General features: G+C 41.6%; 1 protein-coding gene across 1 annotated transcript in view; it reads right to left on the bottom strand.

Annotated features, from left to right (window-relative positions):
• The window catches only part of LOC111650354 (unconventional myosin-IXAb-like), a 162,435-nt gene that overhangs the window by 7,175 nt on the left and 130,936 nt on the right, over nucleotides 1-24,324 (bottom strand). The window contains exons 15-39 of the mRNA XM_087172357.1: nucleotides 21,610-21,685; nucleotides 21,126-21,269; nucleotides 19,932-19,971; nucleotides 19,691-19,813; nucleotides 19,182-19,262; nucleotides 18,958-19,068; nucleotides 18,216-18,338; nucleotides 17,974-18,123; nucleotides 15,554-15,855; nucleotides 13,346-14,524; nucleotides 12,805-12,889; nucleotides 11,747-11,950; nucleotides 10,309-10,406; nucleotides 9,910-10,013; nucleotides 9,597-9,817; nucleotides 9,124-9,240; nucleotides 8,620-8,808; nucleotides 8,296-8,343; nucleotides 8,079-8,190; nucleotides 5,711-5,772; nucleotides 4,513-4,705; nucleotides 3,689-3,817; nucleotides 3,432-3,537; nucleotides 2,997-3,128; nucleotides 1,518-1,641 (exon numbers count right to left, since the gene is read on the bottom strand). Of these exons, the coding sequence (XP_087028483.1) occupies nucleotides 1,518-1,641; nucleotides 2,997-3,128; nucleotides 3,432-3,537; nucleotides 3,689-3,817; nucleotides 4,513-4,705; nucleotides 5,711-5,772; nucleotides 8,079-8,190; nucleotides 8,296-8,343; nucleotides 8,620-8,808; nucleotides 9,124-9,240; nucleotides 9,597-9,817; nucleotides 9,910-10,013; nucleotides 10,309-10,406; nucleotides 11,747-11,950; nucleotides 12,805-12,889; nucleotides 13,346-14,524; nucleotides 15,554-15,855; nucleotides 17,974-18,123; nucleotides 18,216-18,338; nucleotides 18,958-19,068; nucleotides 19,182-19,262; nucleotides 19,691-19,813; nucleotides 19,932-19,971; nucleotides 21,126-21,269; nucleotides 21,610-21,685 (4,253 nt within the window). The remainder of the gene's footprint in view (nucleotides 1-1,517; nucleotides 1,642-2,996; nucleotides 3,129-3,431; nucleotides 3,538-3,688; nucleotides 3,818-4,512; nucleotides 4,706-5,710; nucleotides 5,773-8,078; nucleotides 8,191-8,295; nucleotides 8,344-8,619; nucleotides 8,809-9,123; nucleotides 9,241-9,596; nucleotides 9,818-9,909; nucleotides 10,014-10,308; nucleotides 10,407-11,746; nucleotides 11,951-12,804; nucleotides 12,890-13,345; nucleotides 14,525-15,553; nucleotides 15,856-17,973; nucleotides 18,124-18,215; nucleotides 18,339-18,957; nucleotides 19,069-19,181; nucleotides 19,263-19,690; nucleotides 19,814-19,931; nucleotides 19,972-21,125; nucleotides 21,270-21,609; nucleotides 21,686-24,324) is intronic.

Genomic DNA, 24,324 nt, shown 5'->3' with positions numbered 1-24,324 from the left:
TCATCTTCTTTCAAATGACTAATTGACTTTATTGATCAAGTTTAATCTGGCCATGAGATAAGTGAAAATACAGTGATGGAAAAAGTGCCCAGATCCTTTACTTAAGTCAAAGTAAAAGTATCACACTATTAGATAACTATAGCAAAAGTGGAGAAGTACTGGCATCAAAATGTACGTAAGTCCTGAGTAAATATAGTACTGCTGACACAATAGTTATACTGTATGTGTCCTAAATATCTAAGACATCACTTTTTAACATACATTTTCCATGTTTTATCCGGGATATTTATACGTCTTTTATCTTCCAAATCATTAAAACCATCCTTGCTGGGAAAGTTTAGATACAAGCTGTTGCTAGATGAATTTGGGAGGCTAGGGAATCACAAACAAGTTAGCAGCATTTTACCAATTATTGTGTTTGCTAGAAAAACATATTCAATGTGGAGAATTTCTAAGATTTCCTGTGTTTTGAATTTCTTTTAAAGATGAAGATTGCCTGTTGGGCTCTATGGTGCTGTACTCTTTTGCACTGTTGCTGTGCGTTTAACCTTTAAATTTACAATGACCTGTGGAGATGACATGTTTGTAACCAGCTATAAAGAAAGCAAGGCTCTCTGCTCCCTCCATGTGCACATGACCGAACACAATCAGCAACATCTGGATCCTTTTGTGCAAAGTTGCATTCTTCAAAATTAATTTTATATCCTTTGTCTTTCCTTTAAAATAATTTCATCAACAACAGTAATAGAAGTTATATGACATTACACATTGTATTAGTTTCTGCTTATGGTATGTTGCAGTTGGTTTTTCCTTTTCATAGTTCTTTACAGTTGAGATTTGTTGTGAAAGAAAAGTTTCAATGCATTTAAACTTTGCTTGTAAATGACCAATATGAGCAACATTACCATTTACTGAAGGCTCATGCTCACAGTTGGCAAATATGTCAGTTGCTTTAAGTTGGTTTTCACTCTTTACACTCCACCTTTTTTCTTTTGTACATGGGAGCTGCTGAGAGTCCTGTTTAACGTCTGCTGTGACTTAAAGTCCAACATAGAGTAGAAACAGCATTACCAGAGAGGTAAGTTAGAAATGTTCTTATAAAAGACAGGGTTGTTGCACATATGCAGCCAAATTGTGAAATGTGAATTTCTATTTAAGATAACGGCAGTATGTTTTGTATACAAAGTTACTGTGTCCTGCTGTGAACATGTTTCATTTAAGGTGTATCCTCTTTAGTTGTCCAGCTTTTTGCTTGTGTAACAAACACACAAGAAGATCTGTTGATGAAAGATGTAAATAAACACAGAGGAATGAACTCCTGCCATGGCCGTGTGAAAACCATGCCAGCTGCTCGTGGAGCTGAAAACTGTCACCATTTAAATGATGAGTGAGCGGAACAAGCAGGAAAACATCCACCTCAATGTGACGGGCAGTCGGGTTTATTCACACTAACGTCTGAGTATGTATCACAGACGCCTGTTGTCGGACGACTGACAGCAGCTGTAGTCTGGTCTTACCATGGATTTCCTGATGTGGGTCAGTCTGCTCTTGGCTTTGCTCTCTGCAAACTCCAGACTGTTGATGTCCTTCAGACGAGCTTTGTACTTTCTCATCTGCTCGTTGATGATCAGCTCCACACACCTGCAGGGCAGACACATTTACAGTAGAACCATGAAAAAGAGCATGAAACCACTTGCAAATCCATCTCTAAGCTTGTGCGTAAAGTTTTTTCCACGTTCTTCTTCTCTATTATGTCTGGAGGTATAAATGTAAATGTAAGTGGTCCTCCTCTTTAACTATAACTTCTTTTAATATTTTGACCATATGGAAACATTGTGAAATGCAGATTTTTATGATTTTTATTTATTCATTATTGTTATTGTTGTTTATGTTTTGTTTTCATGTTTCAAATGACTTAATCTTAATGTTGGACTATAACATATTTTCCTTCATACTAGATGTAAACACATTGGCCTTTATATTGTTGGAAGTTATTTGAAAATATTAATAAACATAATGTTGAAAATAAATAAAGAAATCAATGTCTTAGTATATGACAGTGTTGTCCAGTCAAAAGTAATCAACCATGTAAACAGAAAGTCACTGTAGCATCACAAGCTGCAGCATAACTTCATAAACACAGTTTAAGGATGGCAAATGATATAAACTACCGGTCCTTTGTGAATATAATACTTTGTTTTATTTACATAGGCATACACAAAGAATATGTGTTTATCAGAGGGAGGATTCATGCAGTTTAGAGTGAATTATGCTAATAATTGAACCAATGCTATCTGGTCTTTCAGACATAAGTTGTGTTATTTTTGTGAAATGTACTTTAAAATTGTTCCAGTTTACATCTTTGAACTAAATTTTAAAACATTTAAATAAGTTTCAGGTCAGATTTTAATAATCACTCTCAACAGTTCAGTTTTAGCCTTGTTAGTGAGCTCTGTAAATATTCAACTAATCTCTATAAGTATATGTAGTATAAGAACTAGACAAAGATTGATTTTTTTAATGAGCCATGCTTAAAGTAAACACCATCAAAGTAAATCTACCTCGGCCAAACAGGTCGATGATGTTGTGAGATACAATTTCAGAGCCACAGTTACAGAGTTGAAGTCTTTGCTCCTACAAGCCTCCACAGGCACTTTCCATCAGCCAATCAAAGAAGAGTCGTGTTATTTTACTTAACACAAAGTAGTAACAATGGATGGTTAACTCTGGTTTAAACTTTCTGTTTTTTTTGTGTTGCAACACACTTATTTTGTGTGAAGCCACCAGTGAGAAATAATGTGGATAAAATCAAAAACAATGCACCTAAATCTTTGTGGAAACTGTGAAGTGGAACAAATTATTACGTATGATATTTACACTCCTTTGGCCATGAAACATCATTGTTGCAGGCAGTTCTTTTGATTACGAGCCCTGTTTGATGATTTTGAGATTTAACAGGCAGAACTTGAGTTATAGTTTGAGGTCAGGGGACGTACGCAGTGGTTTTGCTGATGTCTTGGACGCTCTGCAGCGGGTCGATGGTGTCGGGGCAGCGAAGGATGCAGGGAGCAAACACGATGGCGAGGGCGTTGGCTGACATCCTGTTAGTCTCCTCCTGCAGGGCGATCCTGTAAAACACCACAGAATAATCCTGTTAATCCTGATGTTGATCCATAGAGAATACTCCCAACAGACACAACACTTAGAGGATGGCATGTGAGTGAGACGGCTAATCCAGAGTCTCTGATAATCAGTGAGGAAAAAAACAACAAAGGGAATCTGAAACCTCTGCAGCCAAGATGAAAAAAAGCTGACTGCACAGACATTTTGCTCACAGGCGAAATCATCCGTCAGATCTTGTTTCAAAACCTCATGTTCAGACTCTTGCCTGAGGCTCTAATGCTGATGTTGATTCCTATCTCATCTCTCACCTGACCAGATGGAAGATGAGGCGCTCCAGTGTGCTCAGGTGTGTCCTGCTGAGCTGGTCGATCACAGAATACACCCCTCGGATCACCTCCCGCTTGTCTGGCTGACCTGAAGAGAGCAAAAACACACACACACACACACACACACACACACACACATACACACACACAAACTCAGATTATCACACTGACTCAGCTGGATTGGCTTCTAGACTGACAAACAGTAAAGCAGCCGCTAAAGGAGCTAATTATGAGCTTACCCATGGCCCTGAGGAACTCCTCGTACAGTTCAAAGGTCATGAGAGGGCTGGGCAGGTCACGCAGCCACTGCTTGAGAACACTAGCAATGACGTGGATGTTGTAGTCGTCCAGGTTCACACTGTTCACATCTGGAACAGAGAGATACGCTCAGGAAAATGAACATTCATTCATGTTTCAATTATTGTGACTGTGTTTGGTAGATTTACAGGTAGATGTAATCACAGAAGTAGTAGCAGTAAAAGCAGTAATGGAAGTGGAACTGGAAGCAGCAGGTGTTGTAGTAGTTGTTGTAGCAGGAGTTTTTGTAGTAAGGGTAGTATAAGAAGTAGTAGTAGAAGAAGAAGAAGAAGAAGAAATCTATTAGTAGAAGAAGAAGAAGAAGGAAAAGAACAGAAAGAGAAGGAAGAAGCAGTACCATTTAGTAATAGTACTATTAGAAGTGTTAGTGGTACTACTAGAAGAAAAAGAAGTAGTGGTAGTAATAATGGTAGAAGTAATAGTAGTAGTAGTAGTAGTAGTGGTAGCAGTGGGTAGAAGTGTATGTATTAGTAGTACTAGTATAAGTAAAGGAAGAAGCAGAAGTATCAGTAGAAGGAGCACAGCAGTACTATGAGAGGTAGAAGAAGAAGAAGTTGCAGTAGTAAGTACTATGTGAAGAAGTGGTAATAGTAGATGTAGTAGTAATAGAAAAAGAAGTAGCAGAAGAAATAGTAGTAGCAGAGGATGAGGTTGTGGTAGACGTAGTGATAGAAGTGGCAGTAATAGTAGAAGCAGCTGTTACAGATGTTTTATATGGAAATGAAATGAAAGGTGTTGGTCTCACCTGTGTCCAGCCCCTGACGGAGTTCTTTGATCTTATTGGTGGAGCCCGACTTCCTGTAGATCCCCTCTGTGTAGAGGCCGTGCATCTCGATGTAGTTGATGAGTTTCTCCACCAGCTGCGGCACCGTTCGCTCCTCGCTGGTCAGACGGGACAGCTCCACGCCAAACTGCCGAGACGACAGCTCCGGATCGTACTTGTTTAGAAAAATACAAACGTAGAAACATGTCAGAGTGAAGTCGGCCTACTCTAGGTAATGTTTGCTGAGGTGAGCTGTGGCCCCTGTGACAGTTACAGCATGATGATGCATGATGAAGTGACTAATGAGCCTAATCAACCTGTAGCTGAGTGTATTTAAAGGAGCAAAGGTTTGTTTTAGAGCTTATGAATTCAACTACCCTTAATTCAGTACTGTGTAGAAGTTGCAACAATTACATCATTTCATTATTCCTGGCAGATCCACTCAAGCTGTGCCAGACTGGAACGGGAACATCTGTAAACTGCCATCTTCAGGTCTTTCTACAGATTTTATTTGGGGTTTAAACCTGAGCTTTGGCTGGGCCACTTAAGGACACTCAAAAACTTGTTCTGAAGTCACTCCAGCTTTGTCTTTGCTGTGTGTTTCGAGTCATTGTTGTGATGAAAGCTGAACCGTCGCCTCAGTCTCAGGTTGCCTGCACTCCTTCCCTCATTTCTGACCAGTCTCCCTCTCTCTTCCACTAAGAAGCCCCCCCCATAGCAGCATGCTGCCACCCCCATGCTTCACTGTAGGGATGGTGTTAGTCAGGTGATGAGCAGTGCATTTCAGTTTTCTTCTCTTTGTCATTATGGATTATTGAGAGAAGGCTGATGGGCAAAAATAGAGTTTTATCCATTTCAAATTAAACCTACAACACATTAAATTGTTCAAAAATGCAGGAGTCTGAATATCTTATTCATGTATGTATCCGAAGCAGAATTGCTCTGAATGCGGAATAACTCCAAAACGTGGCAGGAATACGATCATTTTTCATTAAGTTTGACGATAATGAGTCACAAAGTTAATTAAGAAGGTGAAAACTGAATCACTGCTTTGATTAGTGATTAAACCCATGTGCTGTAACACGCATATTCATTCTTTTTTACCACCATTATGATATTATAGCATCCTGAAACACAACAACTTACGATAATGGACAAAAAATAAAAAATCTCCACCTACCTTTTTACTGCACTTGGTCGTCATCTTGGAGCAGCACTTCCTGTGGCAAGCGTAGCGACACACTGCAGACAACAGAACAACACAATCAGACCGATGACTTCTCTACAACCTCCTTGCACCACTGCACTGCCTGCTGCTGCTGCTGCTGCTGCTGCTGCAGTCAGTCACGACCTCAAAGACTCGGACCGGTAAACGTCGAGAGCGGCCGAGAGAGTTTGGATGTGATGTCCTCTCTCTCTCTCAGAGTGCAGATGAAGCTTTGTAACTAGACCGAAGATAGATTTATGAAAGGAGCGGGAGGGTTAATCGAATTTTTCCAACACTCAGGAAGGCAGGGCAAGTGTGTGAGTTTTGTGAGTTTAAATGTGCAGTGTCTGTGTTTTGTTTGTGTGTGTGTGTGTGTGTGTGTGTCTGGGAAAGGAGTAGGAGTAGGAGGGGGTGTAATGTGCCGTGTGGATGGAAATAAAAACTACACACAAGGGCGTGAGAGCCTGTGGGTAAGTGAGTTAGGAGAACATTAAGAACTGCAGGTGGTGTGTATTTTTGTGTGTGTGGGTGTGTGTGTAATAGTGAGCAGAGCTGCAGATCTTTACAGCCTGCTTTTAGCCCAAATAAAAAAAAGAAAGATGAGGTAAAAAGTAAGGATACTTTCCATTAATTCCCATTTAATAATAGTAATGAATCAAATCCCTTAATTTTGACATTGTAATCCAATTCCTTCCAAGTTTGTTGATGTTGTTCTAAAAAAGTTTTGAACAATTTGTCTTCCACAACATTTAAAACTTTACGTCTGATGCAAAGAATGTCTGACAGGATGTGAAACATACAATGTCATATTATAAAGTGAAACGCTGATACTTCCGTCTTTTTACCTCTTTTTTTTCCTTATTCCATGACTACATCAAACAACGTAAACCTCTGTTGCATCTAACTAATCTATGATGCATTGATCACTCTCTCTGTCTTTGCATTGATATCATACTATCAACTTTGCATTTTCTTTCTCCTGTAGTTTTCTTCTCCTCTCTCTCTCTCTCTCATCATTCTGCAGGTATCTGACTCTGGAGCTGCAGGATCCACATCTGACACTACAACACTCATTATTATTATTAATATTATCATTATTATTGATGACACCATTACCTATGAGTGTTACTATTATCATTTTCACTATAACCAACAGTCAGCAGTATACTATGCACAGCTGTTCCTGCTCGCTCTCTCTTCTGGACTGAACAACCAAAGACGCTGCATGAAAACTTTGGTCTTGGTCCAACTGCCATTTATTACCAACCGCCACCATGTATTGTTTTCACCCTGTGAGTCTGTGTGTGTGTGTCATCACAGAAAAATGTCCTGGAGACACCGACTGCAGCAGGAACTACCACAGAGGTGGTTGAGTAATTTGGCAGGTGTTTATATGTCTGTCTGTCTGCGGGCAAAATTTATCACCGCAGTCACAACCTGTAAGATACAGTCACAAAAACTTGTGTAGGCTGAGTTTGAAGATGGGCGTGGTCCGACCCATGAGTACTGAGAACTCATGTAATATGATAATAATGACTACAGTGAACTCGTGGGTCAGAATGTCAGCATGCTGACAGGCGTCTCTGCTGGTGTGATCCCGTCACAATATGGCCTGTGGTTTGTGGTGCAAACACAGACCAACCACAGGACTGTGTGATTTAAGAATTTAGCGTCAATGCAAAAGGCGACGCAAAAGCTAAACACCTAAATAAAGATGATCCATGTGCTGATTGTAGGAACTGTGAGGGAAACCATATTCAATGTCAAAGAATCAGCTTTTTTGTTTTGATTTTCCCAACTTTATTTAAACAGTTTTGAATGGAATGAATGGACTGCACTTATACAGCTTTTCTAGTCCTATCGACTGCTCAAAGTGCTTTACACAACTAGCCACATTAACCCATTCACACACACACACACATACTCATACATCACTTTCTTTTACACATACAGCGCTTCTACCATACATACACACACTCATACACTGATGCGTGCGCTCGCCTACGAACACTTCGACGTGCGGACTGGAGGAGCCAGGGAACAAACGACCCACCCTCTGATTGATGGGTGACCCGCTTTACCTCTTGAGCCACAGCCGCTCAAAAATACCTGTATATGCGTCTGTGGCTGATATTATTAATGCTCTTATGTAGTGTGACAGTAATCCTGGTTGTTTATGTTGTATTTACTGTTGTATTGTTTTTGTTGTCTTCTTGGTTTTCTTGGTAAGGATCAACTAAACTGAACTACAGGTGCGAGCCAACTATTTAAGTGTTAAGATGCATGTGTGTGTGTGCGTGTGTGTTCGTGTGTGTGTGTTGCTTATGTATGGAGTCCTCACGTTTGCAGACGCAGGCTCGGTCCATCATCCAGATGAGGGAGGAGCAGTACTCGCAGTAGGTGGGGATGCTGTACTGGGTGGACTTGAAGATGTGGCCATTGTGTTCCTCCACCTGCAGGGGGCAGTAGAGCCGCTGCTCAGATCACATTCATTCAAAAATGTATTGTGTATATTCCGAATACTTTGTTTTAATCTACCAAAGTATTTCTAAACTCACAATGTCAGTTTCCTTCTTCCTCGACTTCTTGCGCTCACGTTTAGGAGCCTGAAAAGAGAAACATTTGTTACTTTGTGCATTTTGTGTCTTTTTTGTGAATGATAGTGACACATGTAATGAATGAATCTGTTACTTATACAAAATGTATGTACAAGTTTGCATTTTACGTTAAAAGGTACACGTCAAAACTATTTAATACTTACTATCTGCATTCATTCATGTATCTATCACAGATAAATCTCAATAAAGTCTAACAGCTTGATTAAATATAAAATCTTTCCCAGTTTTTAAGTCCAACAATCTGGTGCATCTGATGCGTCTTACCCTGCCGATGGTTCCCTCCATGGGCTTGAACTCGGTCATGAATTCATCCAGGAAGACCTTAAAGGTGTTGACCCACACCTTCACTGGCGACTCGCTCCAGTCTCTCTGCTCCAGACGCATGGTCTTCTCCAGGATGTGCTCGAACAAGGCGTAAAGGTCCTTGTAACGGATACTCTTCCCATCATCCATCTGGAGGTGAGGGTAAAGAAAGGGAAAGAAAAGACGTACCTTAAAGTTTGTATGAAAGTCAACACAGCATCAGTTACATTTACATTTTCAAGGGTTTTCTTTTCCATTGCGATATTCAGGTTTTTTTTTTTTAGGTGCCAGACGGGTGTCGTGTCCGACTGGACCACAGGATACGGCACAAAACAAGAAGGATTCAACAATCACAGGAAAGTATCCAAGTATCACCTCCCTCTGACTGAAACCTTCTCTGACTGATCCTGTTGCGTTTGAAGCAGCTGAGAACAAAAGGAAGAGAAAAGAGCGGTGAGGACTCACGGCCAGAGCAGTGGAGTACGAGTTGAAGATGTTGATCCTGAACTCCTTCAGCGCCTTCTTGAAGACGACGTCCACCATGGTGTCCTTCTTACTGTCCTCAGAATCCAGGTCAGCGATCTGCAGGGACAGCACAGCAACGTCTGTAAGGTCTGGACCTTGTACAGTAATACTCTGATGCAGGATGATTATTCGGCTTCAAAATAGGGTGTAAACAGGAAGGGGGGCAGCGTGCGGGAGTGGGCTCGGATGTAGTATTCGTCGTCGTCGTCTGACTGGGTCGCCCCCTCAGAGTTACAGCGGGTGAGGAAGTCGGAGCGCGTCCGCGACATTCGAGCTTTCTTTTTGGGGCCTGGACGGCCCACCTGCTTCCAGGCAACCACAGGAACATCAGGTCAGCTGCTGCATCGTGTGTGTGTGTGTGTGTGTGTGTGTGTGTGCGCTCAGTGTGCACAGGTGCAGGTTCACCCTCTCACCTTCTTCATGAGGAAGTCGTTCATGCTGCGGTAGTCGTGGGCCGACGTCAGGATGTGCAGGGCGTCGTTCTGCCACTGGGCGGGCTCCAGAGCGATGCTGCTGATCTTCACGCTGCGACGCCTCCTCATCTTGGGAGACGGCTCCTTGTTCTCCTTACTGTCCCTCACCCCCTGAGAGGGAGCCGCCTCCAGGTCCGGACTGTGAGGGGGAGACGGGCCTTCTGGGAGACAAAGATGGAGAAAGTGGGGAGGGGTTACAATTTGTATGTTTCTGTCGGCTAAAGACGGCTCATTGTGTGTTTAGGTGATTCACCATGTGTCTCTCCAGCTTCACTCCTGCTCGCCTGCTTCTCTCTGGACAGTTTCTTCTCTCCGTGCTTCGTCTTACTCCAGAATCGCATCTTCCCTCTCATCCTGCTAAATGACAAACACAGCTGATTAATCAAAGATCAATTCCTTAAAAATTAAAGCATATCATGTCAAAATATGTCAGCAAAAAATGCTTGTAAATATAAAAAAGAGGAAAGAGAATCATGTTTTATAATTTCCCTAATGAACAACAGTGTCAGACAAACTTAAATGGTACTTTTTTTTTTTTTTTTTTTTTTTTTTTTTTTACAGTTCTGCTACAGTTCTGTAAAAGACTGATGTCATCAGCAGAAATACGACTTTCTGTGAATATATACAAAAAGACACTTGGGGGGGGATCTACCTTCCATCTTGACTGGATGTTTTCCTGAGGACCTCCACTTTGCCCAGGTCTCCTGATGACATGGTCTTATGGATCTTCTTCTGGTCTTTGTGAGAAGGCTGGAGAGCAGAGACCAGCAACCAGTTGAGAAACAATATATAAGTTATATTTTACTCCAGTCAGCTGACCAGGCTCTGGCAGGTTTGTGGGTGGACCAGGATGTTGTGGTTTTGGGTGAGCTGAGTTCAGTTGTTTTAGAGTTTCCTGTTTAACACAGGTTGGTTCATCTAAGGTAAATCATGCATTATGGACAGTGGTATTATATTATGGAGTAATATGTTTATACGATTCATTCTATAATCTTCAAATAATGCATCACCACAGTAAATGTTTGTGACTACATACAGTATTTAAGTAAAGTATAAATATTCTGGTTCTAGTGATTCTACTAAAATCTACTGATGAATTTAATGTGTAGAAATCAGAGATATCACAGAGAATGATGTTGATGTGAGAGAGAGAGAGAAACAGAAGTCATGCTCTGAGATCCTGTTAGAAAACGACGTTAGTGAGAAGGTACTCGGCTCGAGGTGTGAACAGCTCCAGCATGCAGGAGCGGTGGAGCGCAGGCGTGATGATGTGTTCTCAGGACCGGTCGGTTGTCGGCGGGCAAAAATATGAGATCTTCAGTGATCCGCAAGCTGTCAGTCAAACTGATCTTACTGTGAAAATCTGTTCGTTGTTAAAGAAGAAGTAGGTATAGGGATACTTTACTGTGTTGGCAATTTGAGTTTAAATCTTATATTTTTTCTTTCAAGACAAGTTTTCTTCTTCACTTAAAAATGACTGATTAAATTTAAAAGGGTGCCGACAAACAAATTAACTTTCCTTCTTAGTGATGAAGTAAGTAGTCAGTTATTTGATTACTAAATCAAAAGATATGAATCGCGAACAGTCCTGACAAGAAATTCATTATTATGTGCAAGCTGTATGAAGTTTCAAGAATTTGAAACTGAAATTGTAATTGTAAATTTACATTTACATTTACAATTTGAAATTTCTTTAGGTTTGGGGCTGTTGGCAGTTTAGTTTTTAATGAAGAAAAATATGAGAATAAACTCCAAAATGTTGAATGAAGTATCCCTTGACAAAGAGATGTGTTTCTGAGAAGGAAAGCGGAGTGAAGCCCGGAGGTGAAGCTCAGCTCAGCTGATTTTCAAACCAACAGCGAACCAGAGCGTCGTGCAAAGCTCCTCGCTACAGACCAACCACGGTGACGGCCTGTTTTCATCAGTGGTGAAACAGCCGAGTGAAAGTGGAGTTAGAAGTGTTAAAAAGCTCCTCCCCAGCTGCTCGGCCAGGTCCACCTGAGAAGAAGGTGGATTTGGGGTGTTGGGGGGGTGGAGTGGACAGGAGACTTGTTTGGAGGTCACGGGCCTCCGGAGATCCGGTATTTTACCATCTCTGAGTCACTGTGACAGTCAGCCTCGGGGTGGGTGTGTGGGGGAGACAGGAAGGGGGGCAGCGTGCGGGAGTGGGCTCGGATGTAGTATTCGTCGTCGTCGTCTGACTGGGTCGCCCCCTCAGAGTTACAGCGGGTGAGGAAGTCGGAGCGCGTCCGCGACATTCGAGCTTTCTTTTTGGGGCCTGGACGGCCCACCTGCTTCCAGGCAACCACAGGGACATCAGGTCAGCTGCTGCATCGTGTGTGTGTGTGTGTGTGTGTGTGTGTGTGTGTGTGTGTAAATATACATGAGGTTTTGGAACTGACTTCATGTGTACAGGACTATGAATCTAGTGAGAAGATAATGTAAACCTTTTATGAGGTAAATCTTTAGGAAAACTTACAGTAAGCAGCCACAGAACTACACAACAGCTGCAGATAAATCCAGGAGAAAACATATCAACTATGTATAGAGCATTTTATAAAAATGTAACTTTAGCTCTGGGAGACAAGGTTGTTCAATCATCACAGGGACCACACCAAAGTGATTTGGTGACAAAATTCCCTTTAACATTTTCCTCAAAATGAAGCAGTAAGTTATATATTTCAGCAGGTTTATTTCCCTGCCTCTCAGCTGTACATAAACTCTATCTGTGCTTCTTTATCCTGCAGTAAATCTGCTGTGTGTCTCTGCTGCTTTGATTTCTCTAAGTTTGTTATTTCCTGTACGTTTGGCAGCACAATGAGAGCTACTACAAACCAGTTCACTTAAAATCCGTGTATGTGTGGCCTATTAAAATGAGTCTGATTCTGAGGTCTTAACATAGACTGTATTATATTTCTGTAGATACAGTGTATATGAGGGAGTCGGTGAAAATATCTGATTCCAAAGTTGCATGTTTTTTTTCACTTTTACTGTCAGGAACATGCTGTCAACTTAAAATTTGTCATTATTGATTTAGAGATTAGTCTGCACACATCAACAGATCAGTGTGTGAGAATCAAACGGTGTGCATAACATAACGTGTGAGGGAGCATGTGGGTGTGTTCACACACACACTTGTGTGTCCTACCTCTCTGTTTCTGGATCCAGCAGATTTAGAGTCATCTCTGAACATGGCTAGAGATCTTTCCTGGTTCACCAAATCCTTATCTGACCTGCAACGCACAACCAAGGTAAAGGTAAAGGTAAAGGTTTTACAAAAGGGGCTCAAATCTGTTTAGACATTTACCAGTCTTAAGTCGAGGCAAATTGACATGTTTTAACTTTAACTGCTGACATGGTCCTTTGTTGTGAAAGTTTGTGCAAATGAGAGTTACTGAAAACAAAATATTTTTTAAAAATGTATGGTCAAGATGCTTGAAATAATCATGATGCATTTGGTTTAGTGCTTTTAACTGTTACTATACATCAAATAATATTATGGTCTTGGATTTTTGAACAAAACATTTAATCAAAAAGTCCTTGGACCTAATGCTGCATGTTTGGCGTCGTACAGAATTTGCATAGCTACAATGTATTTTGAGATATTATTAAAGCAGCTTTGTTGCACTGATGAGAACCATGGCACCAGAATTGTGGCTTGTCCAAACTGCACTCAATGGTTCACTTACTTGGAGAAGGGCAGCTTGCGCCTGGGTGGGGAGAACACAGTGTTGGACGGTTTCTCCACCATGTTCACAATCACAGTCTGGGCTGAGCTCTTCTTCTGGGCTTTGGGGGGTTTGGTTTCCAGGATCGGGCTGGGGGCCTCTTGCGCAGGCTGGATCACCTTGCTCTCCTGCTGATCGGGGGGGACCGGAGGCTTGGGCTCCAGGATGATCTGGATGTCCACCTCCGAGGAGCAAATCCCATCTGGACTTGATCCATGAGCGGTTGAAGAGGGGACCTTAGAGGACTTATCCACGTCTCTTATGGCTTGTATAGCGGTCCCATGAGCCTGCTCCATCTCTGATACCACCTCTAAGCCGACAATGGGTGTCATTTGAGAGCTGGATGACGCTTCTCCTGTTTGAGGAGCTCGTTCTAGGGTTTGGGCTGCCAGCAGCTCCCCCTCATCCACTGGGCTCTCCTTCTGCATACTGATTAAAACCACTACCGGCCTTCGCGATGTGGACTCCCGCCTCTCTTTGTAAGATTTGCTGGGGCTTTCGAATTTTGGTTCATGAATTGGACTTTGGTCAGAAGAAATATAAAACGTTGCCCTGGGACCCTCTGTCACAGGCTTTTCATTGTAGTTTGAATCTCTCAGCCCCTCGTGTAGCTCAGTATCTACAGCTTGGGTTTGTTCTTGAGGGGCTGTCGACTGGGAACCAATACCAGGGCCTTCAGTCTCCATGTCCTCTACACTGAGCAGTTCAAAACTGCCATGACTGGTTGGGGATCCTCGGGGCGAGTGTCTGTGAGGCTCCTCCAGCTGAGAGCAGCTGCTGTCTGGGACTGAGTCCTCTTGCACAGGACCTCCCACACTGGTGGTCCGGACCTTCAGGAGCTCCAAGCTGAACTGAGCCTGCTCCAGCTCTCTCATCCGTCTGCTCTCTCGTTTGGACCGGTTCTTATGACTCGTCTCATCCGTGCTCCTACAGCGCTTCGAGTCCTCCTCTCTCTCAGTCTCTCCCACATCCAACGAAACTGGTTTAGAGTCTTCAGAGAGTTCTGCAGAGACGTCCTGGGCATGATCCTCCTGTCCCGATGTGGTGAGGTCCTCCATGGTTCCTGCATCCACCTCTGCTGGTGGACTCTGCTGTCCGCTGAGTCTCTGTGTTTCATGCTGCTCCTTCAGCTCTCTGAACCTGAAGACATGATTGGTGAAAGAGTCATGAAAGAGGCAGAAAACTGATTATTTCACGCACCAACATTTTTTTTTGGCCACTTAGGGGCAGTGGAAACAAATCATCATCACCTTTCCAGTTCATATGGTTACCTACAGATGCCTATTCATGTACGCAGCAGATATGGAGAAACCTTATCATTCATTTGGAGCCATGAAGTGTAAGTCTTACATTCACTCTTCTTTCAGCTCTGCTCTTGTTTTTCACCTGCTCCTGGGAGAAAATATTTGTCTCTTAAGATACTAAATGCTGCATTATATTCACCAGCGAGGACGTAGAATACAACGACTTTTGATAGCTTTTCCACTGAAAGCAGCTGAAACTGATGCTGTCAGAGCAGTGAGCGTGAGCAAAAACAGTCACGTAACAGACCAGAAAAGCTCCACAATGAAAGATGCTAAAACCATCAGTAGAGCTGACCAGAGCAGAGTCAGGTGATAATTCTCCGTGGGTCTATTTCTATGAGCCACACATCCATATTGATTCTAGCGTGATTTGTTTCCTGCTCCTAGAAGATGGTGATCGCTGTATTTTACAGCTGAAAAAAGAAATCTGCTGTTGATGACCTTGAGTGACTCAAGTAGAAAAAATAATACACTGTAATATTTTTAAAATCATACTAACTATTCATACTAACTGCAGCAGCCAAGGGTTGGAATCCGACCCGCAGCCCTTTGCTGAATGTCAACCCCCCCAACCTTTCTGACTGTCTCTATAACAACAAAGTCAAAAAATAGCTTTTTGTTGCTAGAGTTGTGTCACTAATGAAGTCAGCGCTGACAGTGTTCAGGAATTCAACCGTTTCTTGTGCATGTGTCTAGTTTAAGTTTAATCTAATTTCCACTCATTATTATAATGGAAACTGATGCAGGATAAATTATTTTGAATTTCATTTTAAATCAAAAGGCACCAAAAGCCTCAGTGACTCATCATCCTGTCAAAAAAAAAAACCAGCGGCACATCCACCTGCGCTCTAACTCTTCCATTCACCTGAGTCGAGACAGGTATCCTCTGCCCAGCGCCTGCAGCTGCGTCACAGTGCTGTGCGTCCGACAGTAGCGGCTCCTCTCTCTGAATCCTCTCCAGGCTGATTGGACCGTCACAGCTGCCACTGATCTGCGATGGCAGCAGTTTCTCCAGCTCCTCTGTATGACGACGGCGGAGTCCCGCCACTGCAGGAACCTCCTGCGCTCCGCGAAGCTCCTCCAGGCCGCCTGCAGACAAACCGCCGCTTCCTCCTCAATGCCCGAGTCGATGGTGGACTGTTTGAGGAGGCAGCATCGCCACCATCGCTGCAGAAAAACAGACAAGGAGAAAATGTTTTGAGTTACAGAGAGAGGAGGAAATTCAAGCTGCTTTCAGACAGAAATCCCAGTTTTACAACTTTCACCGTAGATTTCCAGCTGTGAGACCAATCAGTCTTGCTTTTCTTCAACAAAAACTTTGACAAAAACATTCCTGTGATTCACACCAAATCTCCTCAATGGAAAGACTGATTTTCCCTTTTAGATATGACCTACTTTAAGTCAGAATTTTGGGCAGTAAATTTCAAGTTAATTTCCCTTTACAACCTACTAAAGACATCTCACTTCCTGTCGCGTTGACCCAGACACCAGCTTTAGATAAGACCCAAATAAGTAACTGATGTTTGTGGAATTTGATATTTTTGTTATTGGTGGCAGGTTACAGTGAGTCAGGACAATGTGATACAGTATGACTACCTTATCAGGCACCTGCATCTGGCAGACTTAACAGGAATGTTTATAAAATACTCAAACAAGCTGAGGACACTGAGCATTATTTTGATTTGACCTTAGAATGACTTCATTTTCTTCCAATTCAAAACTTTATTCATAATCAAACTGTACTCTGGGTAAACAGACTTTCAAAAACAAAAGCTGAAATATTCATTTACAACCTCAACATTTCCGACAGTTGACAGTGTATATGTTCATGATTTCTCCTAGACGTTACAGTGTCTGTGCTTCACTGGCTCCTGCCCAGTGTTTCCCTGGTTCTGGACTGACTGGGTTCGACTGGGTTTGTTTTCTTTCAGCCTGACAAAGATTTGGACAGCTCCGCTCTGAGGGCGCTGCCAGAACAAACATACCAACAGTGGCCTGAGTGCAGCGTTTTCCTCCTCTGTCTGTCTGTCCACCGTTTGCTCTCCCTCATTTTCTCTTTCACTCATCAGAGAAATAACAGCATTAATTATTAGTCTGCAACATATGTTTTCATTTTTATCTAAAAAAAAAAAAAAGAGGTGAATAAAGATCTTTTTTTTTCAGATTTTAAAGCTTGACACGAATATATCCAGTTAGGAAAATAAAACTGTTTAAATTGTTATCATTCAGTTTGTCAACCAACACATTCACTCATTAATTATAATTAATATGTATTTTCCAGTTAATTTCCTATAAACTTTCTTCACAATTTCCTAAAAATGATCTGATATTTAACTGTAAATATATCAATAAAAAAATCACAACAATATTTTCAAAACAGGTCTATGCAGTTTGGTACTAAATATAAGGGAAATGGAGAAAGTGTTAGTTGCTACAGTTATGAAACTGCTGCTCGTTATGTTTGAGTTTTTGAGAGAAAACTAGTAAATGATGCAGTCGGTAAGAGAAAAATAACTCATAAACAGATGTCAGTGTTCATCTGAGTTTCCTCAGACAAACAAAAATGCTTCAATTTTGATCAGACAGAAAATGTTCCACACTCACATTTTACAGATCAGTCTCTGGAAATGATGTGGAAATATCTATTTTCTGCTGAGTCAGTGAAGTTTTAGAGCCTGGGGTTTTATTTATTGATCATATTATCAGTTAAAAATATGAAACTAAGGAAATGATCTGGAAATGACTTGTAATATATTGGACCTGCCAATAACTTTTTTTCTGTCCTCTCTGATCTGATTGGTTGCAATGATCCAAAAGTCTTATCATGTGGTCCTTCAGTCCACCTGTCCGTGGCGGCAGAGAGGTGAGCAGTTAAACCGCTGCAGATGAGTCTGAGGAGGCAGTGTTCAGTTACTTTAATGTCACCTTGTTGTTCTACAACAAGTCGATCCCTCACTTTATATTACAGAGTGAGAGCGATAACAGCTGGAGTAATGTGGAAACTGTTGTAAGAGGATAAATGCTCATCATATCTAATCACCATAGAGACCTGTTTGTCTGGAGTAAATGCTCAACTATTCATCACTTCATGTTAACACAGTCTAAGGCTAAGTGGCCTTAATGGACTATGGAAACTCCTGAGATGTTGGGTGGAAGGAATTTTGCTGTGCAGGATTGTTAGGTTGATTCATGGCGCACTAACAGCAGTCACTTCACAGCTAATCAGAAAGAGACCACAGGAGCCAGTATCACCACCACCTTCCTCTTCCCGTCACAACATCTCACCTGGATGGCACAAGCAGATCGTCTCATGCTGACAAAGTGCTTCCTCTCCAGGACGGCCCTGAAGCGGCGCTGCAGCGTGACGATTCGCCGCAGGACCTCCTGATGGAGGAGAGTCTGTAGTCGCTGACGCTCCGCCTCCCGCAGGAAAACCTACATCACACAGGACCGTTTTTAATTTTCATATTCCCACACTACAGCAGTGCACCACAAAAAACAGATGGACAGGTTTCCAGAATCCGTACCATGGTGTTGCCCACTTGATACCCAGCCGGCAGCAGGTGGATCCGTCTGAAGAACTCCCTGACTCCAGACTTGGTCGGACTCGTGCCTCGAGGCAGCAGCACATGAAAGTGACGCACAAAGTCCTGAAAAATGGTGCATGTGAGCGGTCAGAAAAACAGGCGTAGATACAGTGAGGCTTCATGACGGTTGGAAAATACTGTCCGATTTAAGTTTCCACAGAAACAGAAAATCACATTTCGTTATATTTAAAAAGCCTGTTTCAATTTCTAAATCATGTCCCAGAAACGACAGTAGAATAAACGTATTCCTCGTAGAGTAATAACTGTGAATGCCAACATCAAGCCAAATAACTAAGATGAATACTGCAGCCATATTTGTGCATCAATAACAAGCAAGATCAGAATCAGCTTTTGTGCCAAATATGTGTAGGCATACTAAGAGTTTGACTCATGTTTTCAAAGGCTCTGAGGGCGCTTATAAACAGCGCCAAGAACAAATGTGCTGTACAAAAGGACACACACACACACACACACACACACTCACACACACACACACACACACACACACACACACACACACACACACATTTACATACCACTGAAAAAAGGAAGCTAAACAGAAGTTTCAATTAAAAAAAATGTATTTTTTGTTAGCCATCTCAATCACTGCACTGTGAACTAATGAAATGGCACCGACTGTGGACCTGCTGCTTGATAGGACACTGCAGTGGTCGAGGATTACCTGGAAGGTGTACTTGATGCTGTATCCTGATTGGCGGATCCGGACGGTTTCCAGCATTCCTGTGTATCTGAGCTGTCTGAGCACCAGACTGTCGTTGAAACGTAACGGCAGCTGAGCGAGACAGAAAGAGAAAGAGAAGGCGTCAGTACAACAGGGCGAAAACCGTCGGTCGGTCGTTACGTGAAGCTTCGTTTCAGTGATGATTCCTCCGCAGCGCAAATTACCTTCTCAGCGTTGGATCGAATGCACTTGACGAAATACGGCTCTGACTGATCAAGAGTCTCCATCAGTTTGTTGAGAGACGCCTGCAAACACAAACAACTGACATCACATCCTCATCCAATAACTATGAAGAAAATGGTCACTTTTATCTGACTATTAAACATAGTGAAGCTCTTGTCCTGTAAAAACAGTAACTGCATCTACAATTCAAGATTCAAGATTCAATATCTTATTGCCATTTCCCATACATGTAGATATATTGAATTTCCATATATGAACTACTGTATATGTAGATATAAAATAAAAACATATATGTAAATATTATATATGAAACCGAGAAGAAATTGGAGCTGTCAAAAATAAAAAACTCTATATTGAACTTTTTCATCTGGATGTTTTTACCTGTTAATCTCTTTTTAAATTTTCACTCCTGCAAAATAATCAATCTGCTGTGTCACTGATGTTTTTGTAATTCTCTGTTTGCCCAGCAGAGGGCGGCGGCAGCACTGACCTGGAACTGTGCGCTGATGCTGGGTGGTTTCTTCTTCTTGTGCAGGTGAAGCAGAGATTTGGTGATGCGGTCGTGCAGCGTCACGCTGCTCAGGTAGCGCAGAGACTTGACGTCCAACAAGTGCTGCAGACAGAGAAGCAGACACTCAGTGAACCAGTGTATTTAGCTGATATCTACTTAGATACTTTCAGATGGTGTTTCTGGAAGTGTGGTTTTGTGTTGTGTCGGCTTCGTGTCTTACCTTGGGAAGGGTCGGCTTGCTTTTGCAGTTTTTGTTTCTCCTATGGGTGAGAAATGCAGTTTTCTTATTAAATGCAGAAATCAGTTTGTGCACAACAGTACCATTTAAAAGATGGTTGATATAATGTTGCACGTTCACATTCATGAAGGTGAAAGACTCATTCCTAAAGGTTCCTTGAGATTTCCTCCTTTTTAGTTCCTGTTTGCGTCTTTCTTAAATTCTGCCTACTACACTACCCATAACACAATGGGGTAGCATCTTTTCCCTGTTATAGGCCTCCTTCCTAAGCACTTCTACTCAATGTTAACATCATGAGGTCAAGGAGAGTTAATAAGGTCTTAGGATAAGACAAACACAGTGAGGAGAGAATCTGACTACTCTTACACTAGGATTTTTTTTTTTAAACCAACTTTATTTACATATGGACAATAAATCCTCCTCTCCTAACCACAAACACAAAACAAACAGGACTGAAATGTTGAAATAAGATAAGGAATACACAATACAAGAGAGCAGCCATTAAAATATTTATATAAATTTAATGGCTGCCTAAAATAACATTTTTTTTGGTAGTATTTTGTTATGATGATGATATTGATAATTTTATAATATTATATAATTTCAAGTATAAATTCAATCTGCTTGTTCTTCAACATGACTCCTAACTGGATTTAAAAGAGAAGAAATCTATATTTATGGATTTGAAGCTCAGCCAATCATGGAAGGATTGTTTTGGATTGTGTCACAAGAGATGCTTTGTTGTTTCTACATTTACGTGGGTCTATTGTGGTCAATCTACAGTGACGCGTTGTTTTAAATGTTGGGAAATAAAAAAAATTATGGGACGGCATTTTCTCCTTTCCTTTCGTAAAGGAAGGTCCAGTGTTTCCTATGGCAAAGGAGATAACAGAGGAAGCATTGAAGCTCCTTTCCTTATCATTTAGAGAAATCCACCAGCTCTTAGGTAAAATTTCACTTGCAAAAACTCCCACTACCTCTGGCAGCGAGACATGTACTGAATGTTGGGGAAAACTCCCGGCACATGTCAAAGATGTCAGTCCTAATATGAGACAGTAACAGCTGAATGACGTCCATGTTTTGTAATTTTAATCCATTAGCTCAGACCAAAAGTTTGGGGTGGAAATACAAAAGAAAACACTGGTGTGAGTTTGGTTCAGTGTGTGTCTCACTCACAGTAGGATACCCTGAGCTCTCTCCAGGAGCTTGCTGTTGGTCGAGTTGAGGAAGATCCCGTCCTCTTCCAGGGCGGGACTTCCTGTCGAGGAGAGGCGACTCGACCTGGAGCTGCGACCGTTACAGCCAACACCGTAGCCATCCCTACAGGGGTGGGGGATGGGGTGGGTACAGTACAGGTGTAAACTCCTCATCACACAGAGTCCCTTGATTCAATGTTAACACCAAGTTTGAGATGTATGTCCCTCTCCAATCCAGTCACTGCAGCAGTCTAGACCATCTCTGTGTCTGCACCAGTTATATTAAACGTTAGATTTCTTAACTTTAATGATGATGAACTGAGGTCTTTGTCTTTTTCCCAACAGATTTTACCAGAGTAAGCTTGGTATCTTTACTAACAGTATTGTGATGTATTTACACTCAAATATTAAGATAGGCATTGTCCTCAGAAATCGTGCTATGACTTGTGTTGTGTGGGACTCACCAGCTGGCTTTCTCATTCAGGGCGTTGGTGCCTTGAAGATCAGATAAAGGAGTGCGCGGATTCTTTCTAGTGATGCCTGGATGGACGGAAAGAAAAGATACATGAGCTACACTGGACTGATCTGACATCTCAGTCACACCCTGTTTGTGAGCACAACATGTAGATCCAGCTCTTTGAGACCTACACAGTCCTTTCTGTGACGTACACTTTCACCTCTCTGAAGCACAGCCTCCTCCACCATGAACATGCTGCATTTTATAGTCTTCTTCAGCCACTTCCTCCTCGCTGTGCTTCCTTTGGCTTTTATCCTGGTGTGTTCTTCCCCACTTTTATCCTTCTTTGTCTTGCTCTTGTCTTAGCCTGGCATTACCTTTCCCCAGTCAGCCTTAAGGAATATATATGTGTGCATGTGTGTGTGTGTGTGTGTGTGTGAGAATGACTGATTTTTTCTCTTCACCTCAGTGCTTGAGCTGGGTGTTTCCTGTTTACATTTGTGGTTTTCTCTAGTTAAAACTTAAACTCACTGCTTTTACTGTACAACACACACACACACGCACACGCACACGCACACATACACACACACACACACACACACACACACACTTCATGATTGATACCACTGTAATGTTTGTATGGTAAACAGGAAGCTAGAACCAGCAGAAAGTTAGCTTAGCTTAGCACAGATACTGGAAACAGGGGGAAACAGCTAGCCTAAGGAACACATTTAACAAAGGGAACAACATCTACCTAGCAGCTCTCATCTCTGGAGCTCTCTCATTAACATCATTTCTTGTTGGATTAATTCATAAAAATGTTCATGTAAAAATGTCAATTTTTTTTATTTTTGGTGTGAAATTGGATCATTTGAACCATGGGAGGGAAAAATCAGTATTTGGTGGAGCTGTTAACAAACTCATAGACATCTGAAATATGACTGCGCTGCTTTTTGTGAGACGTCAGAGGCCAAAAAGGTTAATATGTCAAAAAGGTTAATATGTCTGGTTTAACCTTTAATACTTTGTTGTATTGAAAAAGCTTGTTTATCATCCATTGTTTAAAATTTTCATCAGTAACTAGTAACTAAAGCTGTGAAATAAATGTGTTGGAGCACAACGTACAATATTTCCATCTAAAATGTGGTGGAGTGGAAATATAAAGTAGCATAAAATGGAAATACTTAAGTGAAGTACAAGTACCTCAAAACTGTACTCAGGTACAGAAAAGAAGTAAGTTCCTGTGGTTCAAAGGCCAAAAATGCTCCATTGAGGAAATCCTCCATTTCCCATAATCCTGCTCCATGGTGTCTTTTATATTAGAAACTATGAGTCTGACAAATGCCCATGTCTTTCAGACCCCACTTCAGTTTGTAACACAGGATTTCCATTTCCGTCTCTAAACCCAGGCAGAGATAACCCTGATCACATCAACAGGGGTTATTTTCTCAGACTTGCCTGCTCCTCCAGAGCCACAGGACACATCACTGAACTGTTTTCACAGGCTGAGCAGAACTAACTGTGACGGAAACTGATGTTAATGTGTAAAATCAGCGGAGTTTCCCTTTAACAGAGGAAACTCTTTGGAGAGTGTTCTTGGAAATTTTCCTTGAAAATCAATTTCTGTGCAGAGTTATGTGCATGACAGCAAAGTGCTGTTTTACAACATGACGACACACGACGTGCATGCACACACTTGGACGTGTAAGCGTATGATGACACACATGTGCCACAGACACTTGGTTATCAGTGGTAAAACAAGTGATAAAAGCACGACCAGAAAATCCAGGTGCTTCGTTAAACCCTGCTGATCCACATGGGGCTGATTCATTTGTCTGATCGCTCATGCGTGGGAATACGTCTGGTTATGAGCTTTGCTCCGAGGTGAGTCAATGTGAAAAGCGTCTGCTTTCCAATTATTCTTATTAACAGCCGTAATAAAAGCAGGGATCTAATATTCTCAACTTGACCATAAAAGACTTTTTCAATGTGACCTGGGATTGATTCCTTTGATTGGTTTGAGCTGAGTGAAGAGCTTCTGATTTAAAACATGGGAACCGGGAGCACTGCTTCAGTTCAGCTCCATTCAGCAGACCTTTATCGACAGGACACGGTTTCATTATAAACCCCATTAACAGGGAGCACCTTTCAAACACTGCTTAGACATGAGGAGTTTTTCTCTCGCACGTCACTAATCTAAAAAAAAAAATTCAATTTATGATCCCAGTATAAAACACAGAGAAGTTGATGTTGAAGAAATGTACGAATTTTTTAAGTGCAACTGAAAGAGAACAGGATTTCTACCAGTAAACACATTTAAATCAGTTGTGTGGAGATTGGGAAGGAGATTTTATAGATTTTACATACTGCCATAGTTTGGAATAAAATTTCATAGATTAAAAAAAAAAAAACACAGTGACAAAACGTCCTATTATTTGTTGTGGATAATCTGATCACACATTCACAGCCAGTAAAAAAAAAAACTAAACTAGTCAGGGTGAAGGAGAGAGGTTATAAAAACAAAAAAGAAACTAAAAACAAAAAAACAAATATCAAATCACAACAAATCTCTCATTTTGAATAAAACTAAGTTTAATTTAACAAAAACCTTCGTCTCTTTTGGAAGCAGATGGTTCATTCAAGTGTTTCAAGGAAATTTTGATGAACAAAGGTGAAACTGGATGTAAAAACTGTTTGCAGCAAAATTCAGTGATTTTACTAT

Source organism: Seriola lalandi, unplaced genomic scaffold, assembly GCF_002814215.2.
Source record: "Seriola lalandi dorsalis isolate HSWRI2012SDOR001 ecotype SW California unplaced genomic scaffold, Sedor1 jcf7180002052274, whole genome shotgun sequence".
NCBI classification, from domain to species: domain Eukaryota; kingdom Metazoa; phylum Chordata; class Actinopteri; order Carangiformes; family Carangidae; genus Seriola; species Seriola lalandi.
The sequence above is the reverse complement of the archived record's forward strand: the minus strand, read 5'-3'. Positions and strand labels throughout refer to the sequence as shown.